The sequence below is a fragment of the Cupressus sempervirens genome, chromosome 3, assembly GCF_028749045.1.
Source record: "Cupressus sempervirens isolate cs-2001-9-10 chromosome 3, ASM2874904v1, whole genome shotgun sequence".
NCBI lineage: Eukaryota > Viridiplantae > Streptophyta > Pinopsida > Cupressales > Cupressaceae > Cupressus > Cupressus sempervirens.
Genome location: NC_143120.1, coordinates 925423960 through 925437944, shown reverse-complemented (window position 1 = coordinate 925437944; position 13985 = coordinate 925423960). Strand labels below are relative to the sequence as shown.

At 33.5% G+C, this 13985-nt stretch overlaps 1 protein-coding gene across 2 annotated transcripts in view; it reads left to right on the top strand.

The window, feature by feature from the left end:
• The window catches only part of LOC149569776 (P-loop containing nucleoside triphosphate hydrolases superfamily protein), an 86849-nt gene that overhangs the window by 23074 nt on the left and 49790 nt on the right, over positions 1-13985 (top strand). For both annotated transcript variants that reach the window (XM_089822500.1, XM_089822501.1), the window contains one exon: positions 7996-8100. In XM_089822500.1, coding sequence (XP_089678626.1) covers positions 7996-8100 — 105 coding nt within the window. The remainder of the gene's footprint in view (positions 1-7995; positions 8101-13985) is intronic.

Sequence of the window (13985 nt, the reverse complement as noted above, 5' to 3'; positions counted from 1 at the left end):
ATTCGAGAGAGAGGTTTGGTAAGAATATCTACTGTCTGATTTGCAATGCAAATGTATTCTAACTTTACAGTATTCCTGTCTACAATAGCACTTACATAATGGTAAGGAATTTCAATATGCTTGGACTTGTCATGGAAAACTGGATACACAGAAAGCTTGATGGAACTCTGATTATCACAATGAATAATAGTAGGATTCATGGGTTGACCAAATAATCCCACAAGTAACTTTCTAAGCTACACTGCTTCCCGAGAGGCTATTGCTGTTGCAATGTATTTAGCTTCTATGGAATTTTGTGCTACTGATGCCTGCTTTCTGCACATCTATGATATCATTGCCGAGCCTAAACTGAAACAACATCTTGAAATGCTTTTCCTATCAATAACACTTCTAGCCGAATATGAGTCTGTGTACCCATGTAAGTCCACGTCAACTTTTTCATACTTGAGCCCAAGGTTAAGAGTGCTTTGTAAGTATCTCATGATGTGTTTGACTGCAACTAGGTGAATCTCCTTTGGCTCACACATAAGCTGACTTAAAGCATTGACAACATAGCAAATATCAGGTCTTGTATTTACCAAGTACATAAGAGACCCAATCATCTGTTCGTAAAGAGTAGAATCTATGGAGGGTGATTCTGCTGTTGCTTCCTTAAGTTTGTGTAGATTAGTCTTCATAGGAGAAGACATAGGTTTGCAGTTCCACATTCCAAGTCTCTTCAAGATGTCTAATGTATACTTTCCTTGATTAAGTATGATGCTGTTAGAGTTCTGCCATACTTCCAGTCCTAGGAAGTAATGAAGGAGTCCTAAAAATTTCATTTCAAATTCTCTGATTAGATCTTTCTTGCATTGATCTATAAGATGATCATCACTTGTTATTAGTAAATCATCAACATACAGTATCAAAATTATCATATCATCTTTATCGTTTTTATAATAGAGATTTGGATCAGCTTCATTCTTGGAGAATCCACAATTGGAGAGGTACTTATCAATTCTTTCATACTATGCCCTTGGAGCCTGTTTGAGCCCATAGAGAACTTTTTTGAGCTCGCAAACAAAGATTTTAGGGTTATGAGTTTCAAATCTTTCATGTTTTTCCAAATATACCTCTTTTGTAATCTTTCCATTCAAAAATGCTATTTTCACATCCATCTGATGTACTTTCCATCCCTTTGATGCTGCAATAGCTATGATTGCCCTTACAGAGGTGTATCTGGCAACTGGAACAAAGGTTTCTTCATAATCAATTCCCTCCTGAGAGAATCCCTTGGCTACGAATCTGGCTTTATATTTTTCAATGCTACTGTTAGCAACATGCATGATTTTAAATATCCACTTAGAAGAAACAACATATTTTCTTTCAAGCTTTGGAACAATTTCCCAAACATCATTCTTAATAATGGATTGGTATTCTTCTGTCATAGCATCCTTCCAAGCTATATGTTTAATAGCATCTGAAACATTGGTTGGTTCTGATTTAGATAAATCACTCATGTTTGCTGCATAACTAGAAAATCTTTTGGGTCTTTTGCTTTCTCTGAAGGTTCCATATGTTGCAGCAAAGTCTTGTGCTTCATCTACAGTCTTAATAGCCCAAATTGGTCTTTTCTTAGGATTTTGAGTTTCTTCAAGATTAAGATTTTGAATTTCATCTTCAATTTCTTCAATGTTCTCCTGCTGAAACTCGGATTCATGATTTTCTTCAGAACTAGGTATAGATGTAGGATCTTCATAACTAAGGGCTCTTTTGAATGCTAGATCTTCATCAAATATTACATTCCTATTAAGTTCAATGTTTTTTTGACCAGGTATGAAAACTCTATATGCCTTAGATGTTTCACTATACCCGACAAAAATACCTTTCCTTCCGGAGGGTTCTAACTTAATACTCATTTCTTTTGGAACATGTATGTATATTGGGCACCCAAATATTCTAAGATGGCTTATATTTGGTTTAACCTTAGAAAAGACTTCTTGGAGTTGAATGAGTATGTTAGACAGGATATCTATAGACAATACATTATCACTACTTGAAGTAATGCTCCTGGCGGATTACAACCTAAGATGGCATTTTATGCTAAGCATTTCCTTGAGATTCATAATGGTATTATTGTGCATCCTACATATCTCTATCGGCATTGGTGTCACGGCCTTTGATTCTCGTTGGGCTCCTTCAGAGTTGGTTCTCATTGGCTTCGGGTCTAGATTGATCACCATATGGACAGAGAGGATCGGGTTTGTAGATTGTGTACTTTGGAGGAGGTTGAGACTGAGACCCATTTCTTATTTCGTTGCCCTATTTACTATGAGATCAAAGGGAGATTTTATTGTCTTTTCAGGGATTGTTTCTCTCTTTTAGAGTTGTTTAGTTATGTTGATTAGCGACGTCTTGTACTTTATCTTCGGGAGGCCACCCAACTTCGTAAGCATACCCTTGTGTCAGCCACATCTCAGGACTACACCTCTGACCAGCTCATCACCGCCTTCTCCCCCTTGTCTCCATCACGGGGTGTGAAAAGGCCTTCTAGCATCACTCCTTCCAGATCAGTCAGACATTGTACCAGTCTTTCCAGGTAGCGACACTCCTCCAGTGGATCTCAGCGATGGTCTATGACTTTGAATTGTCCACGGTTATATCCTTTTGTATCTGACTACTTTGTACCAATGAAGGATTCTTAGTTCTTGCCTTGTCTTGATCTTCTGTCTTGTTTTGTTTTTCTTTTCAGTCACCGTTTGGTGATCCAGCTGTTGCCGGCTCTTCTGTTTGTATGCTTAGTCCCATAAACCTTTATGGTTTTTTGTTAGACATTAATATTATTATCTTATCTTATCTTATCTTTAGGAGTTTTATCTCTAAGGTGGGAGTGAGGACTTCCATTTTGGATATAGACAACTGTACAAGAGGCTTCTGCCCAAAGATAATATTTTAAATTTTGATCAAATATCATAGCTCTTGCTGCTTCTATAATTGTACTATTCTTCTTTTTTGTTACCCCATTTTGCTGTGGGTTATATGGAACAATATACTCCCTCTTAGTTCCTGCTTCTTTACAAAAATCTTTTAACAAGTTTGAATTATATTCTTCTCCATTATTAGTCCTAAGAGTTTTAATTTTGTGTCTTGATAAGTTTTCATTTAAGGTTTTGAATTCTCTTAAGGATTTCTTCTGATTCTTTACATTTTAAGAAGTAAATCCATGTTTTCCTACAGAAATCATCCATAAAAAGTATATAGTACCAAAATCCTCCAAGAGAAGAAATAGACATAGGTCCACATAAATCTGAGTGGACTAATTCCAAAACGTTGTTATTTTTTCTAGTGCTATTATGAAATGGACTTTTGGTGTTCTTACATCCTTTGCATATGCTTGAATGATCTTTATTCAACTTAGGTAAACTAGTAACCATCTTCTCCATAGTTGATAAGGCTTTGAAGATTATATGTCCTAACCTTCTATGCCACATTTCATTTATATCAGTAACTTTATGAATTAAGTCTTGAATAGGTTCTATGTTTAACTCATACAAGTATCTCTTTCTTTGACCAAACAACTTTGATTTCTTAAATGAAGAGTTCTTAGACCAAGTCATTACTTTACCGTCCATGAATGCAACATTATGTCCATTATCTTCAAGTGTTGTAACAGAGATTAGATTCCCTTTTATTCCTAGTGCATAGAGTACTCTTTTGAGATGGAGAGAAATACCCGACTTTAGTTTCAAGGTGTAGTTCCTAATTCCTTTGACTAAATGATTGGAATCATCACCTATGGTAACTTCGCCATTAACTTCTTCTGATATTGAGTCTAGTACTTCTTTGTATCCTGTAATGTGTCGAGATGATCACTATTAATTACCCATGCTGTGCTTGATACTTCATTTGATAGTGCAGAATACAGTACATGTTTCTTAGGATCATAGTTTTCTTCTTTCCTAGTAATGTTTGTATAGTTTACTTGCTGCTTTGTATTCTCAAGGCAATTAGATCTATAGTGTCCAAATTTTTCACATTTGAAGCATTTTATTTTGGATAAATCTTTCTTAGGTTTGTCATTCCTTTGATTACCCTTCTTCTCCTTGAAGTGCTTCTTCTTACCTTTATAGGAATTTATGTTGAGAACATGAAGTTCTTAATCTTCAGTTTTCAATTTTCCTCCTTTCTTAAGTTTCCTAGAGTCTTCTTGAAGGCAATCTTGTTTAAGTCTATTAAAGTTTGGAAGATTGTCTCTAGCACTTACTCCTTGTGAGAATGTTTCCAATAAATCCGGTAACCCATCTATAGCCATGAATGTCAGCTCTGTCTTCAATTATGGTCCCTATACTTGCAAGTTCATCTCTTAGACTAGCCACTCTTATGAAGTATGAATTCATAGATTCTACCTTCTTTATTTGTATATGATTTAGTTTCCTTTTTAGTGTAAGTGTTCTAGTTGCATTGTTAACCTCATGTGCATTTGATAATGCATTCATCATATTAAACGTTGTCTGATGTTTCATTAGCATAGGTACTATTTCATTTTTAACTCCATCTAATATGATTTGCATGGCTTTCCTGTTTCCTTTACTCCAGATAGTTTTATGAGGACCAACATCAGGTTGCTTGGATTTTTTATCAACAAACTGTATTACATCATTGTCTTCAAGAATCATCATAATTTTAAATTTCCAAGCAATGAAGTGTTCTTTTCCATCAAACCTATCTTCGGGTCTGATTGTGATAGCCATTGAAGGTAGGAGTTGCTGGATACTTTAAATCTGATTGTCAATTTGCAGAGCCTAGGTTTGATTACTAGAGCTCTTATACCATGTAAAGTTTCTGCAAATTTTGAACAACCAAACTTTACAATGCCGTTATCTACTTGTTGAAGATGATCTTGTAAATATTAGACTTGTAAGAAGTGTTACTAGGAGTATAATAACTAGTTCTTATTCCTGCAATAAATCGCTTAAGGCAGTAATGTAGAGGAGCAGACTTAATTGTGTATTGTGTGTTCTCTAACCTCATTCTTACCTAATACTTATATTGCACCAATGTTCCCCCTAGTTTTCGGTACGGGGATGACAATTTTTTTTGGTGATTTTGGGGATGGGGAGGGACGACAAACGGGGAAGGCTATATATATAGAGAAATTTTAAAATATGCATTGAAATTTGCAAATATATATGCCATTCATATGAAACTAAGCACAAAGTATGTCATTTAAACATTATAAAACCAAAACATACAACATTTGAATGCCATCTAGGAAATAATATCCAATTTCAGTACTTAATTGTCAAAATGCATATCAATATTTGTGAACAATATCATAATGATAAACATGATAAATCTGAAAATCTAAATCTAAATATGCCTAAAGCTATACGCCCAAATGCTAGAGGGCTGCCATAAAGTAATAAGTATCAATGTATCATAATCATGTTCACGTTCAACATAAAAAACATAACATAGAAAAATGAAGCAGATTGCTACTCCTATTCTGCCTCTACTGCATTTGGAGGGGTGGGGCCCACCTCGGTGACCTAGTAAGGAGCCTTAAAATTATTTTTTAATATTCATTTTAAAATTTTTTTGCATAAAAAAAAATTAAATAAAAATAATAATTTGGGGACGGCTGGGGGACGTCTAGGCGTACCCTTTCCGTATTGGGGATGGCTAGCCCTCCCCCTTTTTTTCCCAGCCGTCCTTGAGTTTCGGGGACGTTCTCTTGTAATTTACCTTTTTTGGGGACGACAGGGGGACGTCCCATACCCATCCCCTCGTCCTCAGGACGTCCTTGTTTTTGAAACTCTTGTTTTTAGGTCGGGTACGCGTCCCCGGGGAACATAGTATTGCACCCATGACTCTTTCTGGGTTGGCCCTTATGTATAAAATATTGATTATATTCCATGGTCGGCGTCTCCTAGAAAACATAATTAGTTAGTAATTAAACTAACAACAATCATGCAAAAGAACATTATTAAATGCTCCTAAGAAGGCCGCCAATATGGTTAATCATCTAAGGTTTTTAAAGAGGCAAATCCGATTAAGGATATTCATGCATTATAGGATCTGTACAATCTGTAGTTCAAACCAGTCATGATTACTAGAGTTACAAAATTAACAGGGGGACATTATGCAAAACTATGAAAAGAATAAGAAAAGAATAAATGAATCATGAATAACATAATAAAAATAAAAATAAAATATAATAATAATGAAATGGGGTACACAGGTCATAAAGAGGAATTAGTGAACAACCAAGAGGTCGGAGAAACAAAAATGTAAACTAACAAAGCACATAAATGATTAAAAAGGGAAGTCACAAATAAAAACTATTAAACAATTCCAATAGCATATCAAAATCAAAGCCAAGAAAATAAATTTAAAGAAAACCAAATCGAGAAACTCACCAAAAACTTAACATACATTCATACCCACACACATATTTATGTACACATATGTATGTATATGTATATATATACAAATAGATATACATATACGTATATACACACACACACATATATCCACACACACTTGCACACACATATAACACAAAAATACATATATATGTAAGAATATATGTATGTGTAAATAAATGAATATAAAACAAATAAATTAAAAGAACGACAAGACCTACAAAGTAAAAAACAAATAACGTAAAAAATAGAAATTAAAAGCATAAAAGGAGATAACTAGGGATATATATATATATATAAAGCACACATAAATCTACAAATGAAAGGCAAGGGAAATATAAAAACTAAAACTAAAATAAAATAAAAACGCAACCAGCATCTAAAAGAATATAGGTCTAAGTGTATGTCAGATCTTAATTAATTACAAAAAAGACTAAAAATAAAGCTCTACAACAAAAGAAAGAAATATTTAAAAGCATCGAGAAATAAAACAAATAAAAAATCAACCAAGATAGACCACAAAAATACAAGAAAGACCGAAACCTAAGCAGTAATCCCTAGCCTTCTAACCAACTAGCACTAGTTTCGACACTCATGCAAGCTCATACTAAATCTCAGATAGATTCATCCATTAAAGGATTTATCACAGATTAATCTTTAGTCATTTGTCATAGATGTACTGGTTTTCTCTGCTATGAATAAGCCTATTACTAACAAATAATAATATTATACACGGCTCTAATCTATATAGCATTTATAATAGTTTACTCCTATTTCTTATGCCCATGACATTGCACTTTATGATTTATTCCCATGACATTGCACTTTATGATTAAAGAGCCTTATACATTTTCTTGTGATTAGAGTTAGACACATGTACTTCCTTCGTCTCAAAGTTGAGAATACATTGGCACAATAATGCAATATAGGAAACATTTGTAGAAGCCATATGAAAAAAATGAAGATAAAATCCAAAAGCATTTTCAAAATATCAAGTTAGAATAAGGGAGTGCCAAAAATAGCATTAGGTTACAAAAATAGGAGTCATATTGTTTAAAATGCAATTAGTTTAAGGTAAAGTCATCACAAGTGCCTGTCAAGTAATACGGATCTGCCTTTGCATGTAGAGTTATCCATTGTGATATTTTTTACTTATGCTGCAAGTGTAATGCATGAGCATTTTATGCCCATACATGAATATTAGGATTGGTTGATTCGTTATACTCATTGAACACAGACAAACATGTTCATCATCCAGTAACTAAATTTCATTCCTTTTGGTATTATCAGACAGCGTCATTCTTGCAGGCATAGCCTTTTTTTTCCTTTAATTTGAAATCATTAAGAACTCTTCCACACAGCAGTAAAACTTTCAAATTGCTTGAATTGTTTTATGATTGTCTTGTGTTTGATACATTTTTAATGGGTACAATAGTGCAACATACAGTTAACTGTACTGATGTTTTGAGATACAACCTCGTGATTTATGCACAGCAGTGCTTGTATTAACTGTTTTGCTTCAAAAGTAGTGCTTTGTTTATGAATTACATGTAGGATTTTACATTATCTTATGTATTTTGCTCCTTTCTAGGACGGGCTTCAAGATTTTCCTGTAAATAGATTATACATGCCAGAAGTTGAAAAGCGCTTATCTATTGCTCGGCAAATAGATCGTATTTTGCGTAAGCATTCTCAGGTAATTGTTGAGTTCTTATCTCTTCTATTAAAACCACTGTGTTTGAGAGTTCATAGCCTAGTATTGATCAGATCGAGCATTCTTAAACTCTTAAAAGCAGTCTGCGCTTTGAATATTCCTTTTTATGCACCAAATATATGGAGATTTTATGTGACTGTTCTTATATGAGCTAGTTTAATCTCAGATAATAGTTGAGTTCTCGTCTCTTCAAGTACAGCAAATGTGGTCAAAAGTTCATAGCCTGGCATTGATCAGATTGAGCATTCTCATAATTTTAAAAGCCTTCTGTGGGTTGAGTATTCCTTTTTGTGCACCAAATATATGGAGATTCAATGTGCTTACATGTGCTTAATTGTGTCCGTAGCTATGTTAGTTTCATTCAACACTCAATCCAATGTCATTAAGAGGTGGAAGCATGTTAACCTTAGAAGTACAAGTTTGTGGAAGTGCTAACAGACTTTTTGAACTAGTAGTTCTATACTACTCGAATCTGTTAAAGTCTAAAGTTTAAAGCAAGCAGCATACAATAAATCATCAGTATACTTCTAGGCTTTAAGATGTTGGACTTCGAAATGGGGCTTTATGCTTGAGAGACATCGCTTGCGGAAGCACATTGAACACACAATAAATGCAAATCCCAAAAATATCCGGAGCATGTGCAAAAGCTCTAACTAATTCTAATTACCAAGCACAAGTGATATGCTTTGTTGGCTTTGAAGTTGTGAAGCCCCAATTTCCTAAAGACAGACAGTACCTAAGTGCCAGGGATGCCAACTTATGATTGGGCAAGGACAAAACTTGACCAAGTAACAGAGATAGGCATTCTTCTAGATTTAGGCTCTACTAGGGCAAGCGAGTATTCCAGAAAGGGTTGCTCTTTGAGTTCTTTAATTTACAGAATTACTTAATAGAAGAAATCCTCCTTATGGTAAATCCTAATTCCAATTTTGTTCAACCACAGTTCTAGGACAATTTGGGCGCCAATAAGAGAAGGGAAATTCCACATGTGTATGTGCAGCTATATGACCGTAAATCTGGAGGAATACTGTATTTGATATCGATCAATATTATAATCTATAGGGCTTCTTGATTTTTGGGTAACGTACATATCTGATCATCTACTTCAGAACTTATTTCCTTGTGCGATGAGGCTTGAATATGTGGCATGCAAGAGGCATGAGCTAGCTGCCTCTGAAGACACAATGGTGCTTTGCTTGGAGCTTGGAATTCAAGATGCGAGTGCAATGAGGATACAGAGGTTAATGCTGATCATGGGACAGTACTCCTTGATATAGAAGCATAAACTGTTTGGAGAATAAATGAGCAAACCAGAGTACGAATTTTGAAAAAATTGGGAAAATTGGATTTACAAAAAAAGGTGAAAAATTGAAGGAATAGAGATTTACTTTTTAAAATTAGAGGACATTTCCATAGCATAGATGATAAAGGACTTACATAAATGATTCAAAGCACATGCACAACCTCCTATTGATATATTTTTAACTTGAAAGACCAAAAGGTTTGACATTGATTTTATTTGTGTAAATTTCATTCAAGCTGTGATTTGAAGTAGCACCAAAATATGATTTGGGCCTTCTTATTTTTCAAAATCAGAATGAAGCTTTCTTCACAATATATTGTCAATAAAAGAAAATCTTCGTATTCATATAAGTAGAATTCAGTTATAATTCTTTCATCTTCCTTTTACTATATATACTCAAACAAACAATTATATACAAAGCTGGCATGATATGTACATGTGAAGTGACACATACACATGTATATGCTAAAACAACTTTATTTATGTTGACATTAGAGATTGAATTGTATGAATTATTTAATTTAATTTTGAGTAGAGTATTAAATATCTAGCAATTTGATTAATTGCAAGAACTTTAATGTCATAATTGACAAGCCTAAAATGATTATAATGATTATTGTAGGGCTATTTGTTTTCATTTGTAACTGTCTTCTTTTGTTTCATGTTACAACAATTTAAATAGTTGAAATTTATACAAACAATATCAATGTTAAAAAAGAAATAGTATCACTCAAGCTATACAATATATTCAATGTAGAAAGAGAGATCTTTTTGTATGTAATTGCTGCTACTTCTCGACTCTACAACACTTTGGGACTTTGCAACACTTTCAACCCGACTTTCTCGACTGTGTCATGTGTCGATTTCATTGAGAATTACTTCACGTTTTTTGTGGGTTTCTTTTGTTAGTGTCACTTTTAGTGCTTTTTCTAGTTCCCCACATTTTTTTACCAATTAATTGCATGATAAATTTCATAAAATGTTGAAAATCGTTGACCAAAAATTCCTTTTTGGGGAATAAATTGCTGTACGTGCTGATTCCCAACTAATCCTGTATGATCACAATTATTTTCTGTTTTCTGCTTCTATGCCATTAATATATATTAATCGTCAATAGTAATGTAAATTTGACACTTCTTTATAATATTTAACTATAAATTATGATTGTTCACTGCTTTTCTGTTAATGTAGCATGTATAATTGTGCATTATGATTATAGTTATAATTTTAAAATTAGTATAATTTTACTAACTTTTTTTGTGGGTTTTTTTTGTTAGTGTCGCTTTAGAGTTTTTTTTTCTAGTTTGCCATGTTTTTTTTGTCGATTAAGCATCACTTGTTGCCAATTAAATGCCTTGTAAATCACAAGAAATGTTGAAAGTCGTTGACCAAAAAATCTTTATTTTTTGGAGAATAAATAATAAATTGCTGGACATGCTTGATTCTCAATCAATCATGTATAGTTGCAATGTTGTCATTTTCTGCTTCTATGCTATTAATATATTTTAATCATCAATAATAAATTTAATTTTGAAACTACTTTATAATATTAACTATAAACTATAAGGGTTCACTGCTTCTCTGTTAAAGTACCATCTATAATAGTGCATTATGACTATAGTTTTAATTTTAAAATTAATATAGTATTAATTATATTTATTGATCTCATCAGCTTCCATGAGGTGAATGATGAAGGGAGCTCAGGTCATATTGAAACCACTCTTTAGAATAAATTCACTAGCTGCTATGGCACTATCTCACATAGCCCCCACAATTTAGGATGATTGAGGCCCTTACAAATTTCTTTGATGGCTGCCACTGCTCCTCCCATACTTCTGTTTAGGGTTTTTTAGAGGTCGATAAGAAGACTAGAAGGACAAAATTACAAATAATTTTCATGCTGATTCTGCATTGACTTCGCTTCTGTCTTTGAATCAACCCGGTTATTGAGTAATTCGTCAATTTTGTGAGTTTTTTTGCAAGGTTTCATAGGTCTTTGCAATGACTTTTTATGTTTTATGATATTTTTAGGGATTTTAATATGATTTAGATGCACTTTAAATGTAAAAAGGTCATTGAAATCTGGTCAATTAGTTTTCAGGAATAAAAAATATTCAGGGAAAAATAGACTGGCTCTAGGATTTAGGATTTAATCTAGTATAATTGGGATTTTGTTGCAGATTTCTGCTTTTAAGCTTGTTGATCCGAAAATCAAGGGAAGACATGCTCATTGTATATGGTCAAAACTGATATAGTTTTTGCTGTTTGTGGAAGATAATTTGGTGAGATTAGTGATAACCATTAACATGATCTACATATGCATGTATATCTATACGCACACACATACATAGTTATTTGATCTAGAATAATATTGATCTTATTAAAACCAATTATCATTTATATCAGATCATTACACCTTTTTAATAAAAGTATATTATCGATCTGCTCTTGCAGATTCTATCTTTGACATTTCATGTTCCTCTTATATATTGATTGAACAATGATCATATGATTGACTAAATTGCAAATATCTAAATCAGATTGAAGTCTGAATATATTGCCTTGCAGATTGGTGTTGTTATGAGGTTTGTATAACACAAACTAATGCTAATACCGTTTGGTAATTGAATTCCATTTTCAATAATAAATTTCTCCAAATGGAAAGGCATGTCTTGAGTGGAAATGTCTTCACTTTGTGGAGACACGTCCACCCAAGACAACCTTTCATACCATATATATGCTAATACCCGATCAGGCAGAAGAGCATCAAAATCAATAAATGCTCTATCTATTGGAGATCGGATACTACCAATATCAATTCAGACTTAGAAATAATATTCAGTATTTGTTAATGTTGAATTTGCATAAAATACATAGATCAAGATCATCAACATTCTGATTGAAATCTGCAAATAAGAAATCTGAGATTAGTAACCATCAAATTCTGAAAATTGAAAAGACATTCATTACTATAATCTGAAAGAAATTTAATCTACATTTATGCTGTTGATTGTTTGTATTGCTTGTTGGAGTTGGGCAATAGCATTTTCCAAATGAAAGGACCAGATAAAGCTTCAATGCATGCTATATAATTGTTATTTCCAAGGTTGCATGAGTACACGTACCTGGACCCTTGATATGCTTATCCCTCACTGGGAACATGCCTGGGTATGTACCCTGTAGCTGGAAATGCCACATCAGTTCACAAAATTTCACTCCCTACAAAACATTCAAAAAACTGCCATGTAGATTAAGATGTCTGATTTTTGCTACAGTTTTTCATTTGCATATCAGCTTGCTGTTTATCAAGCTTGATTCAATATGTAATTAGATTGGAGCTTTGATACGATATTGATTAACAATAAACTAATAAATCTTCTTTGATTTTCATTGTTCAAGTTAGAGCTAGAAGTTTATCATTTGCAATATGTTGTTATATGATTTATGACCTTCGTGTTCATATTTAAAGTTTGCCTTCTTTGCTATGCATCTTAAGTTTTAAACATTAAACATATATATTATGACTCATCACTCATATTTTTTGATTTCTTGTTTTGAAAGCTTGGTGACATGACTCATGACTCGTATTTTCAGTTTTTCTATAAAATATCAAAATTATATATAAAAAAATGCAGGCCTAACCATGTAACCCCATCCCTTATTTTGAAAAATAGTTTACCCATGCTCGTACTTGTACCTATACCGTACCGTACCCATACTCAAAGTACCTGTTTTGTGTTTTTCACAACATCGTCCCATTGCAAATGGTGACCCCCTCTTTTTGTTTTAACAAGTAGGAGTCGTTGTGTTAGGTAGTTTTAGTTGGCAACATTTTCAGGTCTCCAAGTCTTAGGGTGAGTTCGAGCAATTTTGGCTTGCTGGGAAGCAATATTTTGTTTCGGGTTTGTGTGAGAGCTTTGATGCCCTTTTGAGGTTTTTTTTTTCATAGCCTAGGTATCAGTGGAAGGGTAGAATTTTAGTCTAAGTGAGTGTCATCCCCATTATAAGATAGAATTTTAATAATAATTAGATAATACAATTCTATTAAATAAATAATGATAATAAGGTTATAGTTAAACTAATAGTAAAATATAAAACCAAGAAGAATCTTAAGGGGTGCGCTCTCGGGAAGACGACAAAGTAGCTATGAGCTAGGAAGCCCGATCTGGAGACGTCCTTAAGATTGGGGTTAAAGTAGAGGGTAGAATAATATAGATTGTTTTGTTATTGTTGTGATTCTAACCATTATTTTGCAAGTTTTACTTGTTCCAAACTAACCCTAGTAGTGAGGATATTACAATGAGGAAGGTTTACATGTCTGGGAGATAGGCGAAGGATTGTGAGCAATTTTGAATGTTTGATGGAAATCCTTTGTCCAGAGTATTCTCATTGGCTATCATTTCTCCCCAAAACCTCAAGATTTCCCCTTAAGACAAGGTGAGGTGCAAGTGTGGTGAGGGTTCCTTATTACGGTAGCATACTGATCAATGCAATGTTGAAACGGTAAAGAGAAGGAAAATTTCATAAGGATAATTGTTGCAGTCATATTTGGTGGAAATCCTTT